Genomic DNA, 25435 nt, shown 5'->3' on the forward strand with positions numbered 1-25435 from the left:
AAAGTCAAAGGGTGTGCTCATAATAAATTAAAGAATACTTAACCCTATGAAAGTCTGATTCAGATAACTAGGGTGTTTATGAAACAGTCAAAAAAAATCCTAGGGTAGCTCTGATCACTCACTTCTGCTTTTGAAACAAGCACAATACAGGCAGCACACATCTGCTACTGCAACACAAACTATGCAGGAGTTAACACAGGCAATTATTTAGCCAGACACACTACATAATTTTAGAAAATATTAGGTGTGGATTAAAATGACTACAGATGTCACCAACTGTATTTTGTAGAAGTCAAAATGTGGCAAGATCTTTATGTTTAGGTAGACAGAAATGAGCACAGGTGGCTTCAGAACCTTGACATTTCCAATGCTTATTTTCATGATGTGAGAGCAGAGAATGTGTTGACAGAAAACTTGGAGACAAAGGATAATGAAAGTTTAAGTGGCTATAGCAATGAGGACAATCTAGAATGGAAAAGAAATCAAAATTTGCAGTATACATCATTTTCCAATGCATTCAATTAACTTCATCAAAAATCACCTGAAACATCAAGCTAAATGATATGACATAAATTAAAACAATAGCAGTGCTACTAAGACAAATTTCAAAGTAAAAGTTACCAAGAAAGGTGCTTAAAAAGCGAAGTTTAGGGCAGATGGGATAACTTTACAAATTCATTTAAGCAGTGACCAAAAATCCTGGAGTGGTGTTTGTCCATGCTTGAAAAAAAATATGTGAAGTAGTTCAGTTTGAAAGTAGACTTGCTGAATTGCTAAGTTATAGGAGGGAATTCGCAGTATACAGTTAAATTTTCAACTCATGCTTTCTAAATCATCTTTAATACAAAGAATTATGTACATATTTCACCAAAATGACAGTAAAAGTAGCACCAGTATCAATCTTGTTAAGATTCCTTGTAAGTAATTTGACAATATCAAGAAATTCTTCCTTGAGAGGCAGAGATGATAAAAGCTTGATCCCTGAGGAATTTTGGAGGTTTGAGTTCTGTGTACTTTTAATACTTTAAAAACATTAAGATTCTTCCCCTTTTATTGTGGTCATACCTAGCTTCTGACCTCACTGACATCCGTCCCCACTCACCCATAATACCTCTGGTTCTGTTTGTCCACAATCCCCAGGGACTTCTTACCCTCCAAGGGTAAGCAGATCCTATTGGAATGGAGCAGGAACTCACCTGCTGCCTGACCAGCCCACATCTAAATGGGACAAATTCTGAACTTGGACTTTAACTACTCAGTGAGAGGAGAATGTCACCTCAAAATTTTGGCATTTTTTTCCCTTCCTAGTCACTGACTTTCACTAATCTTGAGAAACTTTGCATATTCAAAGACTAATTTTCTACATTATATATGATTGCATTGTCCAAATATTCTCAAGTGGAAACAGAGGCATAGGACCTGTACAATGACATAAGCCTTATTTCCTTAGGAAGTCACACTAAAAATAAAGAAATCTTGCATTTATTTTTGTTAAGCTAATGGATTTCCTCGTAAGGCAAAGAACAATGAAACTGTACATATTTTTTATGTTTTGCCACAGGAGACCTACAGCTCTATTACCAAATTCTGTGCAGAATCAAAATTTCTCTGAGTTAACCCTTTTAAGAGTCTTCATCAAAAACTTACAGACATAGAATTGTGATAAAAATCAATACAATGCCCCGGTTTTAACACATTATCTCCTCTTTATCTTACCAGGACAAAAGAGGTAGTTTGAGAAAGAAAAAAAACCAGCTCGGGCTTTCATTCATAAACCTTCTATAAACTTACAGTAAATTTTTCATTATCTCTACCTTTGGAGACTTAAATATGGGATATAAATTCTTAGTATTATTTGATGAAGATTTATTTGTTGAATTATTGCACTTTAATTCAAACACATTATCTCTAAAATATTTACTGAAAATTCTGTAACCTTTTAAATTGGGAAGAAATGTGACCAAATATTTGACCAAGAAAAACAACCAAATTCAGTGTCTAAAAGAGTTCATCAGAGACAGTGCAGCTGTGTCTTCCCGAAGTCCTTAGTAGGTCAGCATGCTAGAGCTGCAGAATTTTGCACTGCAACACAGTTAAACAGTATTTCTAGCATTTAATTACTCAGCAATATGATAAAATACCTTAAACGTCAATAACTAGACGATTTTCTTAGGCTATACAGTGTTACACAGTTTACTAAGCCATATTCCTCATTTCACAACATACATATTTTAAGTCAATGAAAGACAACACTCACCAGACCAGCCATTCAACTTTTTCATCAAGGAAGAGAGATCTTCCTTGCAAGGAGATTAAACTTTCCATTGGTGCAGCAAACAAGCAGACACTTCAAAACCTCAAGTAATGTCTTTTCCTTCCTTCAGAATATAACTAAGATCATGCCATTTCAATCTTGCACTCAGTATGGACCAATCTATTGATAATTATCTTTTAAATATAGGTCTTTGCCCTGAAAAGTCTAACTCGCCTCTTCTGTCAGAAGGACAGAATGGAAAGGTCTTAAAGAAAGACCCCTCCTCCTCATTTTGGTGTGACCTACCAGGGAATTCTGCTATTCTGAGAACCAAGGATGATAAATTACAGCAGAATAAAACCCCGAGAGAGAAAAGGGTCAACTGAAACAATAGCACTGTAGCAAAACTCCCCCTTTACAAACAACTGAAGGAAACATCTGTAGGTTTTGCCCTTGTGCAGTTCTTGGAGTTCTTAAGGCTTCTCTCATTGTAACACCTGCAGGGTTGGGTAGATCAAGCATGCCAGCACTTCCATTATCACCTCTTTTCTGCAGACTCACCATTAAAATGTGGTTTTTATTCATAAGCAAAGTAAGTGGAAGGTACTTGCAGCAACACCTTTCTGCTGCCTTTCAGAGGAATTTATACACAGAATATACCAGCATTTCTGTGAAGAGAATGACTGTGTAAGGTAGCATAAGTTTCTTGTACTGCATAATTAAAAGGACTAGTACAGAAAACTTGAGGACTTCGTGGCATACACAAGCTTTTCAGTGATTTCCTTTAAATACCAGTCATTCACATTTGTAAGCTGCTACTATCACCTCTAAAGGCATATTTTGTTACTGTGCATTGACTCTATTGACCATATTCCAGTTTACTGGCTTGCCATTAAAGTTTCATGTGTTTTGATACACAGCAACTGCTTGGATTGCTGCAAGGTTTGCCTTATCACAAATTTGCAATTCAACTTTGAGACTTTCCATTTGGATGCAAAATTATTGCTTTTTGAACTGGCAAGGAAAGTGTAGTATTTGAATAAGGATATATATATATATATATATAAAGAAAAGTTTACATCTAAGCAAAATACATATATGTACTATTTTCATGTGTATTTGTGTGGTAAAGCGCATAAAACTTAAAGTCTATTAGTAGTAGCCTTAAAATTCTGATTTGAAACTAATTGAAACATTCCCAGCTCCACTGTCTAGTATTAGGATATCTTCCTTGAGAAAGGCTGAACCTCACAAACAAGGACAACAGAATTTTGTGAAATGCAGTGGGTTTTGGAAGAAAAAATAATGATCATATCTGTGTATGATTAAGAACTAAGGATTTATAACAGTTTAAAATATGGGTGGGTGGGTTCACATATTTGCAAGTTTCTACCAAAAAAGTAGCTACTGGGACTTGGCTGGATATATCTGAAGAGTACTTTTATCAACAGTAAAGCTTTAAAAATTTTTCTCACATGAAAAATCATATTTTAGTTAAACTAATGATGTGTTCCCATAGTACATTCATCAAAGCTCACTATGCAGCTACAGTTTATTGTCTATCAAATGCTAAGCTAAAAGAATTGAACAAATGCAGCATCCGTTCAGGAAATCTATTTTCAGTGCAATACCTTCACCAGATGATGCATCACACTCACACCAGGAACATATGTGCACTTCCAGAAATTCATAGCACAGTGTAAGTGAATTTCCTTTTTGTATATTAGTTCATCATTTCATTTCCTTCCCCTCCAACTCTGGGGCTGCACACATTATTCCATTTGTATCACTAGCAAAAGATAGTTTTTCAATGTAAATTGAAAGATGTTTATAGCTCTGAAAGCATTTCAGATAAAAGTTTATGAAGGAATATATTGCATTTATAACAAGAGGAATTTTAGACTCAAAATAATTTATACTGGAAGGGAAACTGAGAGGTCACTTAAACTCTTACTTAAAGAATAGACATCAAAGCTAGATGAAGGTATTCAGGTCCTTGTCATGTCGTGTTTTGAGGTTCTCCAAGGATGGAAATAACTCCACCTATTTGCTGATGTGTAAAAAGGCTTAAATAATCAAAATGTGATATTTCCCCTCCCCACCCCCATTATCTTTTGAGCATTTCCCTAGTTATTACTTGCGTTCAACACCTCATGTTTTTGCTCTACATCTCCAAGAAGAGTTGGCTCTATATTCTTGCTAATCCTCTTTTGGCAGAGCAAGGCAACAATGTGACCAACCCCTGCTCGACTCCTCCAGCCTTCTGGTTCTTGTGCATCATATGCTTGCACCTGTGAATAGCTTGCCAGATTTATCTCATCAATCAAAGTATGACTCTAAATATATGATCTCTATCATCTCACCTGTCAGGATGCCTTTCTTGCTGACAGTTACTATACCTTATCACTTAGAAATATGCTTTATAATAATCTTTCTTCTAGTTAGACATAAAATTTCACAGCTAATCTTTTCTGTTAGGCCAGCAAATCTACTCTAAAAAAGTACCAAAACACTTGTTCCTACACAGACACATTTGGTTTATTTAATTACAAGGTGAACAGGAGAAACTGAATACAATTTGGATAACAAGACCCTCCACACAGCTTATCAGGTTACTTTTCCAAGCCAATAAGCCAGTTATTTTTTCTCTTTACACCTTGTATACTATGCTGGTTTTGGCTGAGGTAATTTTCTTCACAGCATCCAGTGTAGGGCCCTGTTTTGAATTTCTGCTGAACACAGGGTTGATAACAGAGATGATTTTGTTATTGCTGAGCAGGGCTTACACAGGGCGCCAAGGCCTTTCCTGCCTTTCATACTGCCATGCTGGTGAGGAAGTTTTGGGTGCCTGGGAGGAGACACAGCCAAGACAGGTGACCCTAACTGAGCAAAGGGATATTCCAGACCATATGACATCATGCTCAGTATGTAAAGTGGGGGGAAGAGGGAGGAAGGAGGAGAATTTGGAGCGATGGTGCTTGTCTTCCCAAGTCACTGCTATGTGTAGCTATCTCTTGGAGACGGCTGAACACCCGCCTGCCCATGGGGAGCAGAGAATGAATTCCTTGTTTTGTTTTACTTCTGTGCATGACTTCTGCTTTCCCTCATTAACTGTCTTTATCACAGCCAATGGGTTTTCTAGCTTATACAATTCTGATTCTCTCTCCCTGATTCCACTGGTGGGGGAAATGAGTGAGTGGCTCTGTGGTGCTTGTTTTCTGACTGGGGTTAAACCAATGCAAATTTATATATTCTTCCTAACAAGTACCCTAACCATTCAGAAAAGTGAGTTCAAAAACAGGAAAAAAGGTAATAAGAGGGCAAACAGCTATATTAAAACTCCCAAACTATTTCATCTATGATATAAAAAAAATAATTAGAAATATTTTAAAAAGCACAAGCCATTAAACATGAATTAACAAGGTCAAAAATAATCTTTTCTCCTCATGTAAGGGAAAGAGGAAACAACTCCTGTACAGGTCACTTTACTAAGATTATCCTGAACTGTCAAAATAAATGTCTGTTTGTTTCAGTAATCCTTTGCATGTAACACCTTATTTTTTTAAAGAAACCTGAGCTTACTAACAGTCAGTTAAGGGGCAAGTTCTGGCCACAACACAGGTTTTCCCACAAAGCCAGATGAAAACCTTAAATCCATGAGCAGAAAATAATGAAGTATACTCCTTTTCCATACTGAATGGTAGAAAACCACTGTGCAGCCTCCCACAGCTAGGTTCTTGGAGGTTAAGAGCATTAAACAACACAGTGTTTTTCAGTTTTTATTTCTCCTCATTTGTTTGTTTTCATTTCTCATTGCCTAGTGAAGGGTGAATATCTGTATCACACCTCATGCTTGAGAAAAAGGAAAGGAACAATGAAAACAAGTCCAAAGATCCATAAAATAGTACTTGGTTATATTTGCTTTAAGTTTTCATGGCAGACTTTGGTATTTCAAGGTCACCAAGAGTTTAAAATGTGTATTATTGAAACATTTTCAATTAAATTTTTAATTTACACCAAATACTTTAACATAAAGACACAAGCAAAATTGTAATACTAGTTTAAATTTTCACTTATTTACTTGAGGGTAAAGGGCAGGCTAATTTATTTTCAGGTGGTTTTTTCCCTTCTTCTAAGAGTTCATCTATGAAGAATTCTACACATTAAGCTGCATTTTATGTTTTTTTTTAAAGCTACCAGTGCCAAGAAACAGACCTTGCACTGGGGATGGCCAGTGCAGCCTCTCAGGAGAAAACCTAATACCTGATAAAAGATCAAGCATGTCAGAGTACATGATTCCAAAACATAACTAGTCTACTGCCCCAGTTAAAACCAAGTTTTCCTATATTGTGAGAAAGATTTGAAGGTTACTGCATAAATCAAGGCTGTTTTGGAATTTCCCAACCTGATACTGAAACAAAGTCACATACTTCTGTAGGATTATTTTATTTTTCCTGTACCTTTTCCCCTTAAATGACACAGCAGCATACAGATCAGAGTGGTGACAGGGAAAGGAAAATCAGCAAGGATGACTTGTTCCTCTACATCTGTGAGTCTGCCCTTATTCCAAATCTGGAAACTGTAGTGGTACCTTTATCAAGACAGACTGCAACAGTGGTAATCTTCAAGCACTGTACCAGGCTAGACAAAGTAAAAATTGCAGTAAAAAATAATTTTCTGGACAAGCACATCAGTCTGCCTTTAAAAATAACCAGCTGTGGCATAAACCTGTTAGACTGAAACACTTTTCTCAAAGTCAGCATCTTCTAGGAGCTTTATTGAGGCTACCTATCAGGACACCAGAGGGTCTGGATAAGTTGATGCCAGGTAGCATGTTGATATGACCCAACTTTGAAAAAACTTCCCATATTAAAGCAACTTTTCCACAGAGCTAACTTTAGAAATAATAAAGCCTCATAATATAACTTACTTTGTATCTTAAAGGAAAGCCAGTTTGTATTCATCACTATTCCCTAATGTATATCTCAGGGATTAAGGACATTTGAACACGTAACCTCACAGAAAAAGAGTTTTCCACTTTGCTTAAGACAAGAAGTTTAAAAAGTCAGTAGCAACAGTGCTTCAATGAAGAGAATGCAAATTTCTCAAATAAAACATCTTCAGAGAAGCCAAGACTGTGGAAAGCAAATTCTGCCTGAAAAACAGTTATCAAACAAGTGAACTTACTAATTAGTATGCTTTATCTCAATGCTGTTTTTGAAATAATTTTTAGAAAAAAATAGTTATGGTGGTACATACCTCAAATTTCAGTTAGAAAGCATAGTGTTTACACAAAGCACATTTTAAGAACAATTATTATATCCTTAAGAGAAGCAACACAAGAAATGACAAAATACTATCGACCCTCATTTCCAGCATGTTCATTTAGAGGATTTTAACAGCAAACATAGTTCTAGATGATGACATGTTGATATGGTACTGCATCTTCAAAGAAATGGAAGAAGAAATATTAACAACTGCTATGGTTTATGCTCTCTAAACTAAGAGCTGTTCCACATAATTTGTTTCCTAAATTGTGTACTGTTTCATAGAAAGAAAGTAGAACTTGATTGATTCCTATATGTGAGTAAATAGAGCAAGAAGAAAATCAATTATTAGGAAAACAAATATACCCAGTATTGTCAGGAAGGATAAAAAGCTGTATAGGGCAATAAATGCAGGTGTATGTACTTTTGCCAGCAGCGGCTGCTTCTACATTTCTCATACCCAAGGTTCCAAACGTGCCTTGGCAGGATTAGGAAGGCAGTAAGCTCTGTACATGAGTTTTATCTATGATTTGCCTCAAAAATCACTCTAGCACAAAAGGTCAGTTGGAAGGTAGGTCTATCCTACCTTCAACAACGAACCACTTGTGACAAAAAAGTGAAAAAGAGAGAAGACTACCCCCACCCCTGCAATGCTGATGACAGCTGGAAAAGTAAGCCAAGAGCCACATTCCATGCTAACTGCAGCTTGCAGTCTTGCTCCAAAAACAGTAAATGAAATTGATGTTTACTTTACAGAAATCAAGCTGTTGCAGAATTATTATTATTATTAATATGAGGTCACAGACATAACCATTCAGTGATTAAATGCCAGTATTTACGGCTGTTCGCCAGCAGCTCTCTAAAAATGTTTCAGATATTTTTCATGCCAAAGCTATTTAGTAGTTATAATTAGCACTAACTAACACCTTTATTAACAATCCCAGTGGGCTTGGCATTAAAAATGGTCCTCCTAAAGACAATGTGTATTAGCAGGACTATGGGAAGCTACTCTTAACTCTCCTCTAATGAAAAAGGAATTGGAAATCTGGGGGATTTTTTATATAGCATGTTTCTATTATATCAGTTCAAATCCACTGAAGACCAGCATGGAAAAATGGGTAGTTGGCTTTACAAGATTTATCAGTACACTAAAAGGTGTTTTATAGTTAATGTCTGAATACTCCCAATATGTGGCAAAAGTGTCCATATTTAATACTGAGAATATGCAAGGTAAACTTTTTTCTTACCAAACAGATTTAGCTGATAGGGTAAGATTCCAACCATCAATAAAGTATTCATGGAAAGCAAGATTTTATTACACATACATACTTAATTTCACTTTGCATCTTTCAACAAAGGAAGTGAAAAAAGTAACTACTGTAAGATTGCAAAAAGAAAAAAACTGGAATGTGGACTAACAAACTCCAGTGTAGAGAATTTTTTTTTTTTTTTTTTTTTTATGGCTACCTTGTATTTTATCTCAATTGTTAAAAAGGAAATTATTAATGACTATTTTACTTCACAAAAGTCTAACAGTCAATACAACAAAGGATCATTTGTTCCATTCTTCTTCCAAAACACACAAATTTAATTAATCAGATTTATGCAGGTATTTTTTCATTTACAGTATCAAATATTATAAACACACTCAAAAAAACAATAATGTATTTGGGATAAGTCATAAGAAGAACAGCAATGGTTTATATGAGGTAGTAGCAGTAAAAATCTCCACAGTGAGTGATATTACTCAGATTCAGCAGAGTCACTGAGGCTCAGAAAAGAAATTAATGTGCTTTTTTCAAATTTAGAACATCCTTTTATTCATCGTTTGAGAAAAGGCATAAAGGCAGGCTTTTCCACTCCATTCTCAGTAGGTATAAGACAACTGAAACAGGAAGGAAAGGAAAAAAAACTACAGGGGAAGAAAAGAAAAAGGAAAATAAGAGAGGTCCCACAATGTACTAGCTGGCAGGACACAATTCACCAGTCACATAACACAGCATGGCAACTTAATTTTCTGCCTACAGCTTCTACCCTCATCATCTCTTCTTATGTCTGCCTCTCAGTATTTTTACTCAGATAATGCTCCTAAAAGCGTATCATCTGTGAACTTTAAAACACAGCAAGGACATGGTTTCCTATGACTATTCACAACATCTAAAGCCCTAAATTGTATGTATTATCATGGCTACTGCTGCCATTAGTACTAATAAAGAGTATTAAGGTTCAGTTGTTTTCTAGTCGGAAATATAGAAAAATGAAGTGACAAACTCAAAATACTTAATATACTCAAAAGAGTGACGAAATCCAAATATGCATACAAATATGCATAAATTATAGAATTTAAAGAAAATAGTTTCAATCAGAATTTAAAGCTATATTTAGTACCTGCACACTGTCACAGAAGCAGGTGAGTCCTATCAGTTCCCATTAAGACATTGCTTCTCAAAATACACCTTACCTTAAAGTCACTAGGCATGACTAAAAACCATTTTTCTTTTGCAATGCTACAAAGGAACATGCATTTGAATACACAGCATTCTCCCCAGCTCCAAGTTTTGAAGTAGCTGTTTTCTTTTTGAGACTGAACAATTAATGATTTTGTACATTATTTCTGAAGCTGTGATAATCTTATTCATTAAGAAATTACTGTAGCCATACGTATAACATAATACATGAGCCAAGAAATAATCAGAGCGCACAAAGACAGCTTCTTCAGCTCCTGGCAGCAAACCTAGCAGTTGTTAAAGCACTGCAGAGGAGAACAAAGTTGATCCTCAAGGAATACAGCCAAAAAGCAGACACTGCCTTTAGACAAGCCATCGACAGCTCCTCTGAAGATGAAAAAGATGGATGACCACCAGTATTACGATATTCTTGTGTATACTCAAGTACAATACCTCTTCCAACTGACAAGGCTGAACTGATAATGTGGAACGTGAGTGAACTCTTGAAAAAGTTCACTAAGTCATTCTCCCCTCAAAAAAGAGTTTTTGACAGGTAGGAAAGGGTTGCAAAAGCTACTAGGAAACAGGATATTACAGATTTGAAGAGACATGCCTTAGTAGTTCCTCTAACAGCTCAACTACTGTGTACTGTTTAGGGATGAAGAGTTGGTTTGTTTTTGACTTGTCATTTTGTGTCATGGCATTTGCAGTATAGCAATTGTTCAAAATAAACCTATGCAAACAAAACTATTTGAACTCATTGTAACATTACAACTGATTGTGACTGTTTCACACTACCGCCCTTTTTTGAGGGTTTTTTGTTAAAAAAATCGAAATCGGCAATAGATTGTTTGCAGAAGTCCTTACCTCCTCTGTGGACTACGGTTCTGAGAGAACTCTGAATCACTCTCCTTTGATGTTGGAGAGCACTTATATGTGTAAAAAACATCCTCTGTTTCAGTAATATAACTAATCTCGTTCGTAAGGTTATCTACAGATGAGTGTCGTGGTTTGCGGATTTCGTGACGTAGTCTAGGACTCCGCCTTAAAAATACAGAATACAAACACAAGCACAAAGATTAGAATATGTCATGAAACTTCATAGAAGAGAAGTTTCTATCCTATTGCAGTTATTATCTGAATCTTCATAATAGGCCAATAAATCTCACTTCAAATAATCAATTTTTAAGCATTATGTATGGTATACTAGGCAATTATGCACTTCTAGGTTCAATACACTGAACTATTTGATTCCCCCCATGTAAAATGTAACTTGTATTATTCAGGTTTTAATCATAGGATAATTCTGGTTGGAAGGGATTCATGGGGACAATTTAGTCCAATCTTCTGCTCAAAACAGGGTCAACTTAAGGCCAGAGTAGGCTGCTTAAGACTTTATCCACTCATACCTCAAAAAATCTGAAGGATGGAGACCACACAACTTCCCCAGGCAATGACTGTCCATGTGGTGAAGCAGCTTTTCCATTATATTCTAACAAAACCTCTTTTGTTACAATATATACTTGTTGCCTCATCCTCCCACTATGCAATAGTGAAAAATCCAGCCTCATCCTATAGCTGGCCTCCTCTTAAGTAATCCTAGGCTGTTATTAGGCGTCTGGGAAACCCCTGCTTCTTCAGAATGAACATGTGCCACACTGTCAGCCTCTCCTCACAGGGTAGGTGCTCCAGCCTACTGGTTACCTTGGAGCTGTTGGTCTTTGCTGAGCTTGGTCCTGTTTGTTTCTCTCTTGTATTTTCAGACAAAAAGGGCTGCTGCATTCTAATAAAATCTAGAGGATGATGAGCCAAAGGGGGCTACCACTTCCACTGTCCTACTATGTAAGACTCTGTTAACTCTGCCAGGTTGGACTTCTGTCAGGGCACACCAGATGGCTCCTGTACCACTTCTGCCTATAAAGATGACCAGTTTTTTTCCAGAAAGCTGCACTGCAGAAAATACTGTTACACTGGGTTCTTACTTCCCAGGACACTAAGCTTGTCTCCATTGAATTTCACACATTTTCTATTGGCCCATTTCACCAGATTATCAAGATGACTTTGGAGAGCAGCCCTGCCCCCAGGCTTATTGACACCCCCCAGTTTGGTGCCATCTGCAAACTTTATGATCAAGTTCTCATTGCCTCCTCCGGGTCATAAAGACATTAAGTAGGACAGGTCCCAAGAGAGCCCCTGTAGTCATCTACTTTTTATTGTTGTCCAGTTAGAGTGTGACCCGTTAACAACTCACTTCTTAGTCCAGTCATCCAACCATTTTAACATATTTTTTAAACCACCCTGCTGTCCAGGTATGGATGTCCAGAAACATAGTGTCTTAACTTGGGTATAAGATTTTGGCAGACAGCATGAAAGCCTTGCTTGAGGTAAGTGATACCCACCCTTCTGTTGTCATATATATTCTCAGAATGAAAGTGTTTAAATATGTATGTGCACACTATATAACTATTCTGCTGGAGTACATACAATTAGAAATGTTAGGAGGCTAGAAGGTGTGGAAAAGGCTGAAAATGGATTTACCAATTGGGGGTAACAGGAGGTGATCGAGAAGGAAGGCTTTTGGTCTCTAGGTGCTCAACTGATAAAGATCGTCTCATGGATGGGTTCCAAACCATCCCACCTATCACTTTTCTGCAGAACTGGTTGTTTACAGACCTGAAAAGATATAAAACAATTATATGTGAGTTATTTTGCATAGAAAATTTAAATGAAATAAAATATGCTTATGAAAGTCAACTTCATAATTTAAAACGTCCCCTGTGCTTACCCCTCCTTATTTATGCATTTACATTCTCAGAGACATTTGTTGTCCCTCATTTGTGGCAATAAAAGTGATTGTTAATCCCTGCTACATTGCTAATCACAAGCCTGGGTAAAAATAACTTTTTCTGAGAATTATTTTTAACCCAATTGTGTTTAAGAAGACAGAAGGGAAAACAGGAAATTCACTATGTCCTACTGGCACTAAACTGAGTGTCTGACAAAATAGAGTTCAAATACAGGTAATATGTTCTGAAGCTTCCTTGTTAATTAATATTCACAAAGGGGTAACAATTCAGCAAGAGCTTCACTGAGCACAGGACAACTTTACCCATCTACCGGCCGCCTCATTGATTAAGAGCTACACCAGACAACACTCTATTGCGGAAGGAAGCCACTTTTGAGTGATGTATTCCCTATAGAGATAAACCACTAAAAAATATCTGAATGAAAATAGGATCTCCAGGTCTCGACTGCTTCTTGTGACAAGAATTTGACAAGAAAAGGGCTGCACCAGGATAAGAACCACAGCTAGGAAAGCAATAAAAGGATCTTAATAGTGAAAATACACAGCATAAAGAAAATCTTTAAGTAGACTGAAATAGAGATAAATTAACTCTTATGCATCATTTTATACAGCATTCCACAAGCCAAGGTGAGAGATAAGCTGCTCATCCTTGAGTTTACAGGCCTAGGATTTCTCATAGAAGAAACAGTTTATTAGTTACAGAGAAAACACCTTTGGCTTATTAAGCCCTGAGCTGTACAGTACATAATGGGCAACTGGGATAGCAGATGTAAGGACCTTGCTTCAGAATTGAAAAGTCTCAATTTGACATAGCAAAAATAAAAAATAAAAATTCATGCATAGTAAACGAAGTCCATCAACTCAGGAGAAGCTTTGGCTATACTACCCGTTTTATTTTTCTGAGACTTTTGAATACAATGACAAGGTACCAGCCACTCATCTTCTTCAGAAATAGAGTTCTTTCAAAGAAGCCTTACATAGGTGGAGCAGAGGGAAAGACTGGAAAATGGGATGCATTATGAAAAATGCATTGTGAAGAACTCCACATTAATCAGCTTTTTTACAAGTGGTTCTTGCATTTTCCAACACAGACAACTTGAAGTGCAACATAATTCACATGATAGAAGCCAGAAACCTAAACCCAAACTCTAATCTTAAACCCCTGATCCTGACCACAAAATCACTTATAGAGTATGTCTCCAGATATTTCAGTTAAGGCAAAGAAGATAAATAATCTCCTGAACTTCAAGCAGCTGCCCTTCAGATGCCAAATATCAGCACATTTCCAAGCAAACATTCTGGGAGGCTGCCAAAGCCTTCCTGGGATGGGCTGTACTATCTTGAAATGATGCTTCCTTTCTAAAATCTATTACTGAGTCTATCCTCGGTGAAAAATATGGATACATTTTTAGCTTTTCAATAAGTAATAAGAATGTGGCTAGGAGAAGTTATTCAGCATTCAGTCCAGAATTTACCTCTCACAATCTGGGAGATGTTATTCAGTCTGCTCCTTGAACAAGGCTTGCAGGTGATTTATGCAACTCAGCAGCCTAATTTAAATGGAATGCCTCTAGTACCTTAAGCTAAGAGAATCAAGAAGGGCACAGGTATATGCAAGTAAGAAATTGTACTCAAGTACTGCAACTATTTGAACTGATGCAATAAATGCTAGGCTATTTTCCTCACAGAAGTATAGAAGAACATAGAACAAGAAAGCAAAAAATTCCATAGGAAAACTTGTGATACTTAAGATGGTAAAACCTGAATGTGGCACCCTTCAAAGCATGAAAAGAATTATTAAACACAAGTCAATCTTAAAACCTCCAGGACTGCACAATGTGGTCGGTGGAGTTTTTGTGCGCACATTTGGTTTCATGGTTTGTTTTCATGTTTTGTCTGTTTGTGCTTCTTTGATTTATACAATGCAAAAATTTGTTCCCTTTCACAAGGGATAATGCAGAATCTCTTTTTCGGTTGTGTAGCTTCCACATGAGTTCAGAGCCATCCTTGAAAAAGAACATGGAAAATATTACAACATTCCACAATCATAAACAAGTGGGAAAGTAAAAATTTTCAATATGTGAAATATGACCTCAGAAGTTACTTTTTCACAGTTTTTCTTAAACCTTTTGAGAAAATAATTTTCTGAGTTCATAGGAACTACTCAGAGTTTTTTAAAATTACTGTTGCTTCTTCTGTAGTTACGCAGTCTTTCATAGCAAGGTTGCTGAGCTACTTCTTCCTCATGTAGATCCTAAAATTCCCAGCTTACTGCTGGTATAAATAAGGCCAAAGAGGTTATCACTAAGCTGATTGAAGGTATCTCAATAACTGATTCCTCCTCTGGAGATTCCTTAAAAGTTTAAGTAAGCAATTCAGCAGAGACAATGCCTCAGAGCATTGAAATTACTTGAAAAGAATTTTTTCTTAGCAATTCAGATCAACAATGAGAACTGTTCTGTATGCTATAGACTATTAAGAAATTGTAACAGCAGATTTGTCAAAGATAAAATGTTTGGTAAAAAATGGAATGATACTAAACTGGTACCCTTTGGAACTCATACTGTTTTCTTTATTAATATTACAAAGGATATGCAAAGCTTGTGCATATATATCTGTCTGTAGAAGGATCAGGGTTTTGAATCTCTTTGCAAATTTGAAAGAAAAAAAGGACCTGACAATCCAACCAACCCTGAGAGTCACCTCTTCAACAACACCACTACAAGAAAAACAAGGTCATAAGAGTTAATTCTAAAAATTGGGATTTGTAAAATATTAGAATACTGTTTGTACAGCTACTTTTTTTCCATGATCTAGAAACCAGATCATCCAGCTATGATCTAGTACTAAGTGAAAACATGGAATTACACTCCAGCAGAAAACTTAATATTTTATCAGAATTCCTACTGTTGGACAGCCCTCATGGGTTATTTGCCTCATTTACAAGCAATACCACTGCACTTGGTATTAATTTCTGCAGAATCAAAAGAGACGTCAGAGCGTGAAAAGCCAGAGAGCCACCAAAGTCAGAGAAGCTATTTGGAGCATGTTGGTATCATTCAGAAGCTTAAGCTTATTCAAATAGAAGACAGAAAATCAGTCTGATAAATGTAAAATAAACTGTTAAGGGAACAAAGTACAAAAAACTCACAAAAACACACTACCTACAAACAAAAAGAAAACAATAAAATACTTCTCCAAAAATCATGAGAACAAGCAGGTTTCTAGAGAGTCTATAGGTCATCAAAGGGTCAAAGAACCCCCCCAGAATCTCACATCCAGAGATGATAATGACACAAGACTTTCTTCTTCATTCACTATTAATATTAAATATGTCTTATATGTTTCATTACAGAATGTTTTTGGGGATAGGGTAGGTGGATTGGGATGGGATGGACGAGACAATGAAGACACAGGACACGACACCTTTGTAGCTGAATTGCTGATAAAAGTAACAGCAGAACAAATCAACAAAACGGACAAAATCACTGTGACTGATACTTATCAAAAAAGTCTAAAAGCCACTAAGATGAAGAGCAGATAGAGATAAAAGCAGAGATAAAAGAGCAGAACTACTTGAGTAAAACCTCCCACTTCAAAAATCACACAGGATGGCCAAAATAAAGGGCAACTGCAAAGAAATGGAGAACAACATGTCAAGTGATTGGACAATAAACTGGCAGCTTAACTTTCATGATGATAGGGCCCAGTTACTGCATACAGGGAGGAATAATCCCAGCTTCATATTGGAAATGTACAGGCTCTAAAGAATTACTTTTGCGTAACTAGATCTTAGACAACGCTAGGAAGCTACCAGCTCTGTAACTAGAAGAATCCAATGAGGCAAACAAAGACTTAGAAGAGAACGGGAGAATTTTGAATACCTGAATAGGAAAAAGTTTTTCATCCTTATGTCAGCAATAAGTGGTTGGCATGATGCACTCTAGAAATTGCCCTAACATATTAAGCAGAATGTGTATATGACACTAATGGCTAAACATTTCAAAACAAATCTGTTCTGCAAATTCTCTTACTGGATCATTAGCTACATGACATTTTTCCTTTCCAGTGTTTTTATACTTCAGACTGAAGCAGCAAATTGAAAAAATAGCAGTAAAATGTATATCCAAACACCTCTTGAGGCAATTATAAGAAAAGTTCTACTGTAATAGATCACATTGCAGAAAGTGAAACCACAACCGTATAACTTGTCAAATGGTTCATATATAGACTGGAACAAACCTATGGGAAGGACTGAACTCTGCCACTACAACTTGAGCTACCACTGACACATATCTTCCCATTCCCATCATAGAGCAAAACATGCTTTCACACAATACTTACTTTGCTGGATTTCTAGAACCCAGAGTCCAATAATGTGATAATATCTTTTTTTCATGAGGTAGTGACTTCTTTGCCTGAAAAAATGTGTGATGCTCTACACAAGATTTCCAAAGATTTTTGCATGCTCTGTAATTTAACATGTTGAAGGCAACAATATGCTCTCTGGATTCATTCTGTAACAGTAGGGAACACCATGTTTCAACATATACAAGTAGATGAAACAGTAAACAAGGTCATAAAAAACCAATAAAATTATTTTAAGCTTAAACATGAAAAATACATTGAGGCAAACAAACAAAGAAACAAACAAAAATCGGCATACAGTAGCTGGAGATGGCCAAAATACCTTTGTGACTAAATGAAATTCCAAACTGCAAAATGTGCACTTTATAAGTTAGTGAAATATTTAAGTCTAGAGCCATAAAGATTTTGTATACATGAGTATCATGTTATACCAGTAAATATATTTTCAGGTTTCCAGTCAGATTTTGACCTCCGAAGACACACAAAATTCTTTAAAACATTCCATTAAGGGTGCAATGTCAAAAGGAAAAAAAAACCCGTCATTCTTTGAATTCAAATGCTTCATGTAAGGCTTCAATTCAATAATGTTCTTTCAAGCACCACAGTACACAAAAAAGCATATTCTTGACAGTTGTTCAGAAGAAACTGAAGATGTTAACAGTATCTTTCTTGGGGGAAAAAAAGCAGTTTTGATGGGACAGGAGCTGCTGCTACTGCTGTTGAAATCCATTCGTGCTTGGATGATAATCTAAGGCCACCATGAGGAGGATCAGAAGGCAGCAGAATATAAAACTTGCGTGTCTTGGGGCAAACTCTTACAAGTAACTTCAGTGCCAAAGTGCCAGTGAAACACGAGTGCAACACAATTGTGCCACCAATGTTTATCCCAAGAGTTTTGTACAGCAGAAAGCTTTGGTTAGTGAATCTAGTTATTGATGCAAAGAAAGCGGAATGAAAGCAAAGCAAAGACTAGAAATAAAAGTAACATGAGACCTGAGTCAATTACCAGCACAGCTCAGCACTCCAGTGAAAAAAATACAAGTTTTCATCACTCATATTTTCCAGCTCCTCTAAATTATGACTGATTTTGACATCTCAACATATAATTAGACAGGTAATCTTTTGCTTGTTCACAGCAACAATCTTGTTGGAAAGTAACTACAAACCATTTTGGCTGGAATAGTCATTCTGTTTTTCTTCTGTTCTTCTTATTTCTAGGCAGCATTTTACAAATGCCACATATCTGAGACCAATCCTGCATTTTGAAAATCACTTCATGTCTAGCCCAGAGAATCTATGGCTTCAGACATGCTTTTAAGCAAAACAGTGAGACTCTTGAGAGAAAAAAAAGATTTGCCTCTTGATTTTACATAGGCACTGAAAAACATTCATCTGATTACAATCTTTCAGGAATATTTTCCCTATAGCTATTAAAGCATTTAAAAAGTATTTTCTTTTCAAGATGTGGGTTTCTTATTTGAGTCTCCTGAATACTGTAACCAATTCATCTTTGTCAGTGCACCACAGTTTCTAGGTAGTAGCATCACAGCTTCTAAGTAGTTATAAATTTACTAAGTAAAATAAAGCAGGAAAGCATAGTGAAATCTAAACTCATTGAAATTGAACAAATTTCTTGAAATATATAAAGTATGTATATTAAATGAAATCACATTAAATCACAATGACTTAATGGCAAATGCCATTTCTGATATACTCCCTGTTGGTTGAATACCACTTGAAGGGTTTTACTACTCCAGCAGACAAATAAAAATAAATTTATAGATATTATTGTTGGCCTGAAGTGCTGGCCTTTCAATTGCCACAAAAATTATTTTATCCAAACATTTCAATTATATTGAAAAGCTATAGTATAAAGATAAAGAATTAAGTACATCTGATATTCTGGTTTTTGAATTTAGGTTTGAAAACAGTAATGAATTCTGCTTGTTACAGGTGTGCTTTTCTGTTGTCACAGAACCTTCTTAGCAGCCTTTAAGTAGGGTAAAAGTTTTAACATTGATTTAAGTTATGAAAAATATCTTGAGAAGTTTCATAAAAATTTATTCAGTTTTTACACTAACAATCTTTTGTTAATAAAAATCTGCCCCACTAGGAGGCCACTAAAACTAAATGTCATGCTGTTAAATCTGTGTACTTTTTTAAAGATGAGCAGAGTTCTAGTGGGATACAAGGATCGAATGCCCATCATACTTCTCAAGTTCTAAAGAAACAGCATTTTAATGATTATCAAGAAATGAGAATTAGAGAAATTTGAAGCCATTAAGGTAAAGGGAAAAATTGCACATAGCTAAAGTGTCTTGCTAGTACAACATATGGAAGAACTTCTGCATCAGTTGTATGCCTATTCCATTAACAAAAATCTGAAAATATCTACAGCACAGAAAGTAAAGGTATATTTTAGTATGCACCAAATGTATTTGGTTTTAGCATTAGATAGGGACATTGAAAATAAAATTTCATTTCTGAAAGGTACAAAATGTTGCCTGTAAACAGCAGAGTTCCTATTCCTACCTTAAATCCTGCACCCTTCATTAAGCCTACATGTCATGAGTTTCTATAGCATCAGACATTCACTGATTCATCAGTCTTGCTCCCCAGTCTTTATTTGGCTCTTCAATAGAAACACAAATACTGTATACTCCTAATCAAGTAGCTGATCAACAGACTGGAGCAGTGGAAGGGTAAAAGAGAAGGTGAGTAGCAGGGAAAAAGTGAGATAAGGTAAGCTGATTTTTCAGAAGTGGCAAGTAAGAAAAGAAAAAATGAAGAAAATGAAATAAAGAGAATAAATCAATGAAACATGGCACATCCCAGGGGACTGCAAATTCATTACCTTTGAAACTTTCTGTAGATTTTTGTAAAGAATCTACATACAACATTCAAAATATAAAAGAAGTGCTGTAGCATTCTCATCATCTTTAGTCAAACCTTGCCCAGGAATATACAGGATCTCCTCTGTTTTCTCCACATTCTTTCGTCTTCTTTAGTTTCAGATTCATTTACCTATTTACTTCTGTATTTTCAAGCAAAAATCTGATAAATTCAAAGACTGACACCAATGCAGCCATCTGCCCTCACACACCCCTCAAGCACCCCACTGTTCTGGTGAAACCCCTAGGACTCCACTCCCCTCTCTCCCACTGCAGGGCACCAGCAAGCTTTTCCAAGCAATACCACCGGAGTACTGCACACTTGATGCCCTACATTTCAAGCAAAGGGGGCTGACAAGGATGGATTTATCCACAGATTTAGTGGCACACCTGGTCTGCTTTTTTATATGTACTGAGAAGAAGTAAAGAAGTCATGCAGCTGGCCTTGCTTTTCTTACAGTTCTGTAGCACTTTATGCATGACAGTGTGTGCATTACTGTCATCTCTGCACGTTATGAAACAAAGAACTATGATCACTTAAGAGAAGGTAAGCTAAAAGAATCAAGAGCCTTGAAGTGTCATCATCTTTCAAATGTTTAATTGAACAAATTAAGATTGCTGCTCTTTTTAAAAGTGACATGGGTCTCCAGAGACGAAAATTCTACTTTTGACAGCAGTCTTTATGTAATGAACACACATATTCTACATTAAATCCACAGATTGTTCTATATTGACACTTTATTCTTCCATATCCAAAAACCACTGTAAGTACAGTCATTTACAGAGAATCATAGAATAGTTTGGGTTGGAATGAACTTAAAAACATTGAGATCCAAGCCCTGTTTTACTAATAATTTTCAGAGAGTTCTGTTACTATGTTTATTCTCACAGACACATTTGGAAACTGCTGTCTGTAAGCCTGTACTTATCTGTATATTTGAAAATATTTGGATTTTAAAATTACTATTTATCAATGAACTTTTAATCCTAAAACCCAGGAGAGAAGTTACTACTTGCAAGTGTTTACACTCACAAGTGAGTAGAATGGCTTATCAGCCACTCATTTCTTCATGCAGTAAAATATAAATGAACAGATTGCATATAAACAATACATTTAGAAACTTAAGAGCTAGCAAAAAAACCTTAAGATCCCCCTACAGTGTGTAAGGACACATCCTTTGCATGCTGTGTGTGTGTGCAAGCATTAATGCCGTAACACTGTCTATGGATATTAACTTTGTTTAAAGGTGAATCCTGAAAAGTAACATACACATACTTGCACACTCCTCAATTTTCAAAGAGCCCACCAAACTGGGAAAAAAGACATACAGACATACAGAAAAGAAAAAAGAAGAAAACATTTTCCATTTGGGTAAAGAAAAAAAAAAGGCCTCCCTAGAAATCTGTGTTCAGCAGACCTAATCTATGTGGGTCAAGAGGTGGTCTTGTAACACAGTTCCTATAAAGTTAAGACCTTGAATACTACCAGAAAGAGCCTTCATGAAGTTTAGGTACAAGTTAACACTTACCTTTTACTATGTTCTCAAACTTTGTCCTCAACTGAATTAAAGTATTTATACATCTGCTGATCACTAGCCCCCGAGAATTTTTTTTTCTGCCATATTAAATAATCTAAGCTCTTTCTAAAAAGATATCTTCTTTTTTTCATATTGTGGCAGCACAGTAATAATCAGCAATCAATATTACCTCCCTCATTAAATAGACTAATTCAACTGATCTGCAAAGAGCACAAAGCAACCAACAGAAGTCAACTCTTAACAGTTGAAAAGTTTTACATTAGTTTTATCAACTATCTTCACAGAATTTGCCAACTCCTAAAGCTCTCTATTTTACACACAGCAGGAGGTATGCTGGTCTCCTTTTCAACCTCGTGTTTTTCAGCTGTTAAGCTCTCCTTTCCTGTAGGAACCTTATTTTCTTCCTGAGCTAGGAGCCCCATAAGCTGAAGGGACCTCACAAACTCCCCCTAGATGGGATAAGCAGCTGTTTAGTAGATTTACTGCATTAAGGAACTCTACAGGGCAGGAACAAAGGAAAGAGCAGCAGATGATGATGAGAAAGGGAGAAATGTGCTATGTTAATAAATATTGGAGAAAGGATGGAGATCTGAATTTACCCAAAGTCTCCAAGGGAGAAGAAACCTCGATGAGAAAGATACAGTCAAACAGACTGAAAGGGGAGGGTTGAAAGAGAAACAAATAGAAAAAGAAAGGGAAAAAGCAGACTTATAGTCTGAATAGCAAGACCAACAGTTTCAAACGCAAATTACCCCAACAGAACCTTTTGATCAGCAGTTTGTAGGTTACATTCAATATAAAATATTGAATATGGTCACTTGAGCAAAACAAAATTAGAGGACTACTTACATGTTTTTGCCGTTGCTGTATAAAAAACTTTTTCCTTTTAAAGGAAATTTTTAATATGTTCACCCTAAAAGAAAGAAGCAGGCCATGAAATATTGAGCAATGCTTAGAGTGATAAAACAATGAAAAATAATACTGCATACAGTACAGTGAGCCTGAAAGATTATAGCTGTAAAATATTCAATGAATAATATGCAGCCATCTCTTGTGCTGAGTGGCAAATAGATGTCCTCGTTTAATCTTTAAATAGTTCACAGCAGTTCTCTCCCACCAAATCTATTCTTGCAGCAAAAAACTTGATGACATCTTCTACACTAAGCTGCACAAATGTTAAATGTGTCAACTTTTGTATAACTTTAGAGTCATATGACAACTGTGACTAAAGGAACAAAATTTAAGACCCTAATGACATGACAAGGTTGGTCTTACAACAACTGAAACTTCACAGAGGCTTTGCAGATTTGGTTCCATAATGTGAAAAATGCCATGCACTTGTTTAAATCACTAAACAAAACCTCTAGATAAAATCATTATTTTAGAAGGATGAAAACCATAAGAATGAGTATTAAAATATTTTTCACTTCATTTACATTGCTATGTAATTTATGTGGCAATTTTGGAACTGAAAACCTTTTTTAAAATATACACAGTGCAAATACATATTTTCTAAGGTAAAAATTACAACTGGAATCAATGCTCAAGCAATTTTCATTTTAATATGCTTATCAGTTTTGCTAAATTAAACAAACTTCTACCTACCTGCACACCCTCCCACAGCAAAACAAGATTTGTCTAAAATACTTAAATTTTCTCTGCAATAGTTCTACTTCAGTAACTGAAAATCTGCACTTTCTGGACAAAGAAATCTCTGACTTGTGGTAAGCTGGAATCATACAGAGGCCATAAGGAAACTTATTTAAGGTCTGATCAAGTCATATTTGACCAAAAAATAAAAAAAAAAAAATCATGAAAGGATTTTGTGTGTTTACTGCTAAAAGACTCCTAATATTTTCGTTAACTGCTGCTTCACAGGATATTAGATACCAGGTATGAACTATGTTGCAAGTCCTCTCAGTTCGGCACAGTTTTTGCATCACTCTCATCAAGCGGGATGACTTAAAACTCATTCCCTCACTGCTCATGGGAAGGACGCTTGAATTATAGAGCAATCTCCTTCATGGATACAGGAAAGTATATTTGCCAGTTACTAACAAGAATATTCATGGTGTTTTCTATCCCTCTTCCTGCACAAGAGGTGGAAAACAGTGTGTGCTGATTTCAGAAAATGCTTTTCTCCATCAATTACAGAACCACAAAGAAACAGGTATTTCCATGTTCTTCCTTGACAAGACAAATTGGCGTGAAAATTAATGGGAAGTTGAAATCATATCCACCTCTCCTGTTAGGCCAAATCTCAAAATATTTGTGTCATTTGACTTGCTACCTCAAACATCAGTGATCTGCGTTGCTCATCCAAAAGTTCTTGATTCTGAACTACCTGACAGTCATATAAATTTTCAGTTGTACTTACTGAGCTGCAATTCATTATATATTAATTCTTTCTTGATTCTAGTGTTACTCTGCCTGAACTAGTACCACTCAAGCTTTGTGCTTCTGGTTCTTTCTTACCACATTTCTTGACTTAGATTAAACTTGAACAAACAAGTTTTTGGAGTTATTCTCAGATAGCACAGTTGCTGTCATGGTCTGCTTTTACCCCAGCATGAAGGTAGCAGAAATGCAGGACACAGAAAACTAACCTTGGAGATGAAGCAAAAAAGCCTCCCATCCAACAATAAAAGGAGAAACAGCATCCCAAAGTACCAAAACTCTCTTATTCCCTGTCCTCCACACCCTGCTTTTTTTTATAAAAAAAACCAAAACACAAAAACTGAGAAAACAGAAAAACCCTCACAAAACCAAAACAAAACCAAAAAACCCCAAAGCCCCACCAAAACCAAAACCATGATTCACTGCATGACCATATAATCACTTCAAGCCAAATCAGGGCATTAAGTCACTTTATTTTGATACTCTCCTAAAGGGAATACCCCTCTCAATTCCATTTCTTCTTCTTCAAGTACAACTAAACCTATTCAGTTCAGGCATGAAGAACACTTGCTACTCTGACATTTTTATTTAAGAATAACTAAAGATCATTTGCAATGTTATGCCCACAAACTGATTGAATGTTCACATCTAGAAAAATCTAGGAAAAAATCCAAGAGATTAAGGTGCCAAAGCACTTAATAAGTTCTTGAAGATGTCATACCCAAAAAGTATATTAATGGAATGCAGTTACTGTTACTATAACTGGTAGCTCAGCAGCCCTTCTCTCTCATCAATAATTTGTCCAGTGACTATGCAACATTCACAAAATAAAATGCAGGGTTTACCTAAAAAGCACTCACTAGTTGTATCATATTAAGAACGATAGATGTTTTGGGTCCCATCTTCCTATCATTCACAAGCATCATAATAGATTCATGGGCCACAGAATCACTACTTTTTGATTAAGCTGGCAGTCCTGTCCTAGAGCTTAGTACTAACAGCTGGCACTTGTGACTTAAAGCAAAGAAAAAGTTTCTTTACCTGTAATTCTTATACTTTGCCACTGAAGAAAGGTTCTGAGCAATTTGTTATGCAAGATACTTCTTTTCCAAGTTTTAACTAGCAATGTATTATGCATTCCTCAAGCGGTTTCTCTGAAATTTTCAGAGCAGTGAAAATGCATACACAAAATAGCATTTAATACCTAACTTTAGTTGCTGCTGATATAGTGTTTGTACATTTTTGCCGTTAATATTTTACTTGCAAAATCAATTTGGAAGTTACCACAGAACAGTTAAGCACCCTTGAGAATAATTCTGCAGAGTGTATAAAATACTGCATTAAATCCAAAGCTATTTTTTAAACCTATCTTGACTTGCATTGCCGCTGACTGATCAGTCAGCTCTTTACGTAGGCTGCTTTGATTGAAAAGTCTCTTTTTGCCAAGGCAGAACTCTCTCACTGCCT

At 36.1% G+C, this 25435-nt stretch overlaps 1 protein-coding gene across 4 annotated transcripts in view; it reads right to left on the minus strand.

Moving 5' to 3' along the window:
• Positions 1-25435, minus strand: part of PTPN3 (protein tyrosine phosphatase non-receptor type 3) — a 125013-nt gene that overhangs the window by 35076 nt on the left and 64502 nt on the right. For all 4 annotated transcript variants that reach the window (XR_004496027.1, XM_033512171.1, XM_015619328.3 and 1 more), the window contains 4 exons: positions 22421-22484; positions 17119-17291; positions 12507-12641; positions 10836-11012 (listed from right to left, as the gene is read on the minus strand). Coding sequence is in view for 3 of the 4 variants with exons in the window: in XM_033512171.1 (XP_033368062.1) it covers positions 10836-11012; positions 12507-12641; positions 17119-17291; positions 22421-22484 (549 nt within the window). In the remaining variant the exon portion in view is untranslated. The remainder of the gene's footprint in view (positions 1-10835; positions 11013-12506; positions 12642-17118; positions 17292-22420; positions 22485-25435) is intronic.

Source organism: Parus major, chromosome 2 (genome assembly GCF_001522545.3).
Source record: "Parus major isolate Abel chromosome 2, Parus_major1.1, whole genome shotgun sequence".
In the NCBI taxonomy this organism is placed as follows: domain Eukaryota; kingdom Metazoa; phylum Chordata; class Aves; order Passeriformes; family Paridae; genus Parus; species Parus major.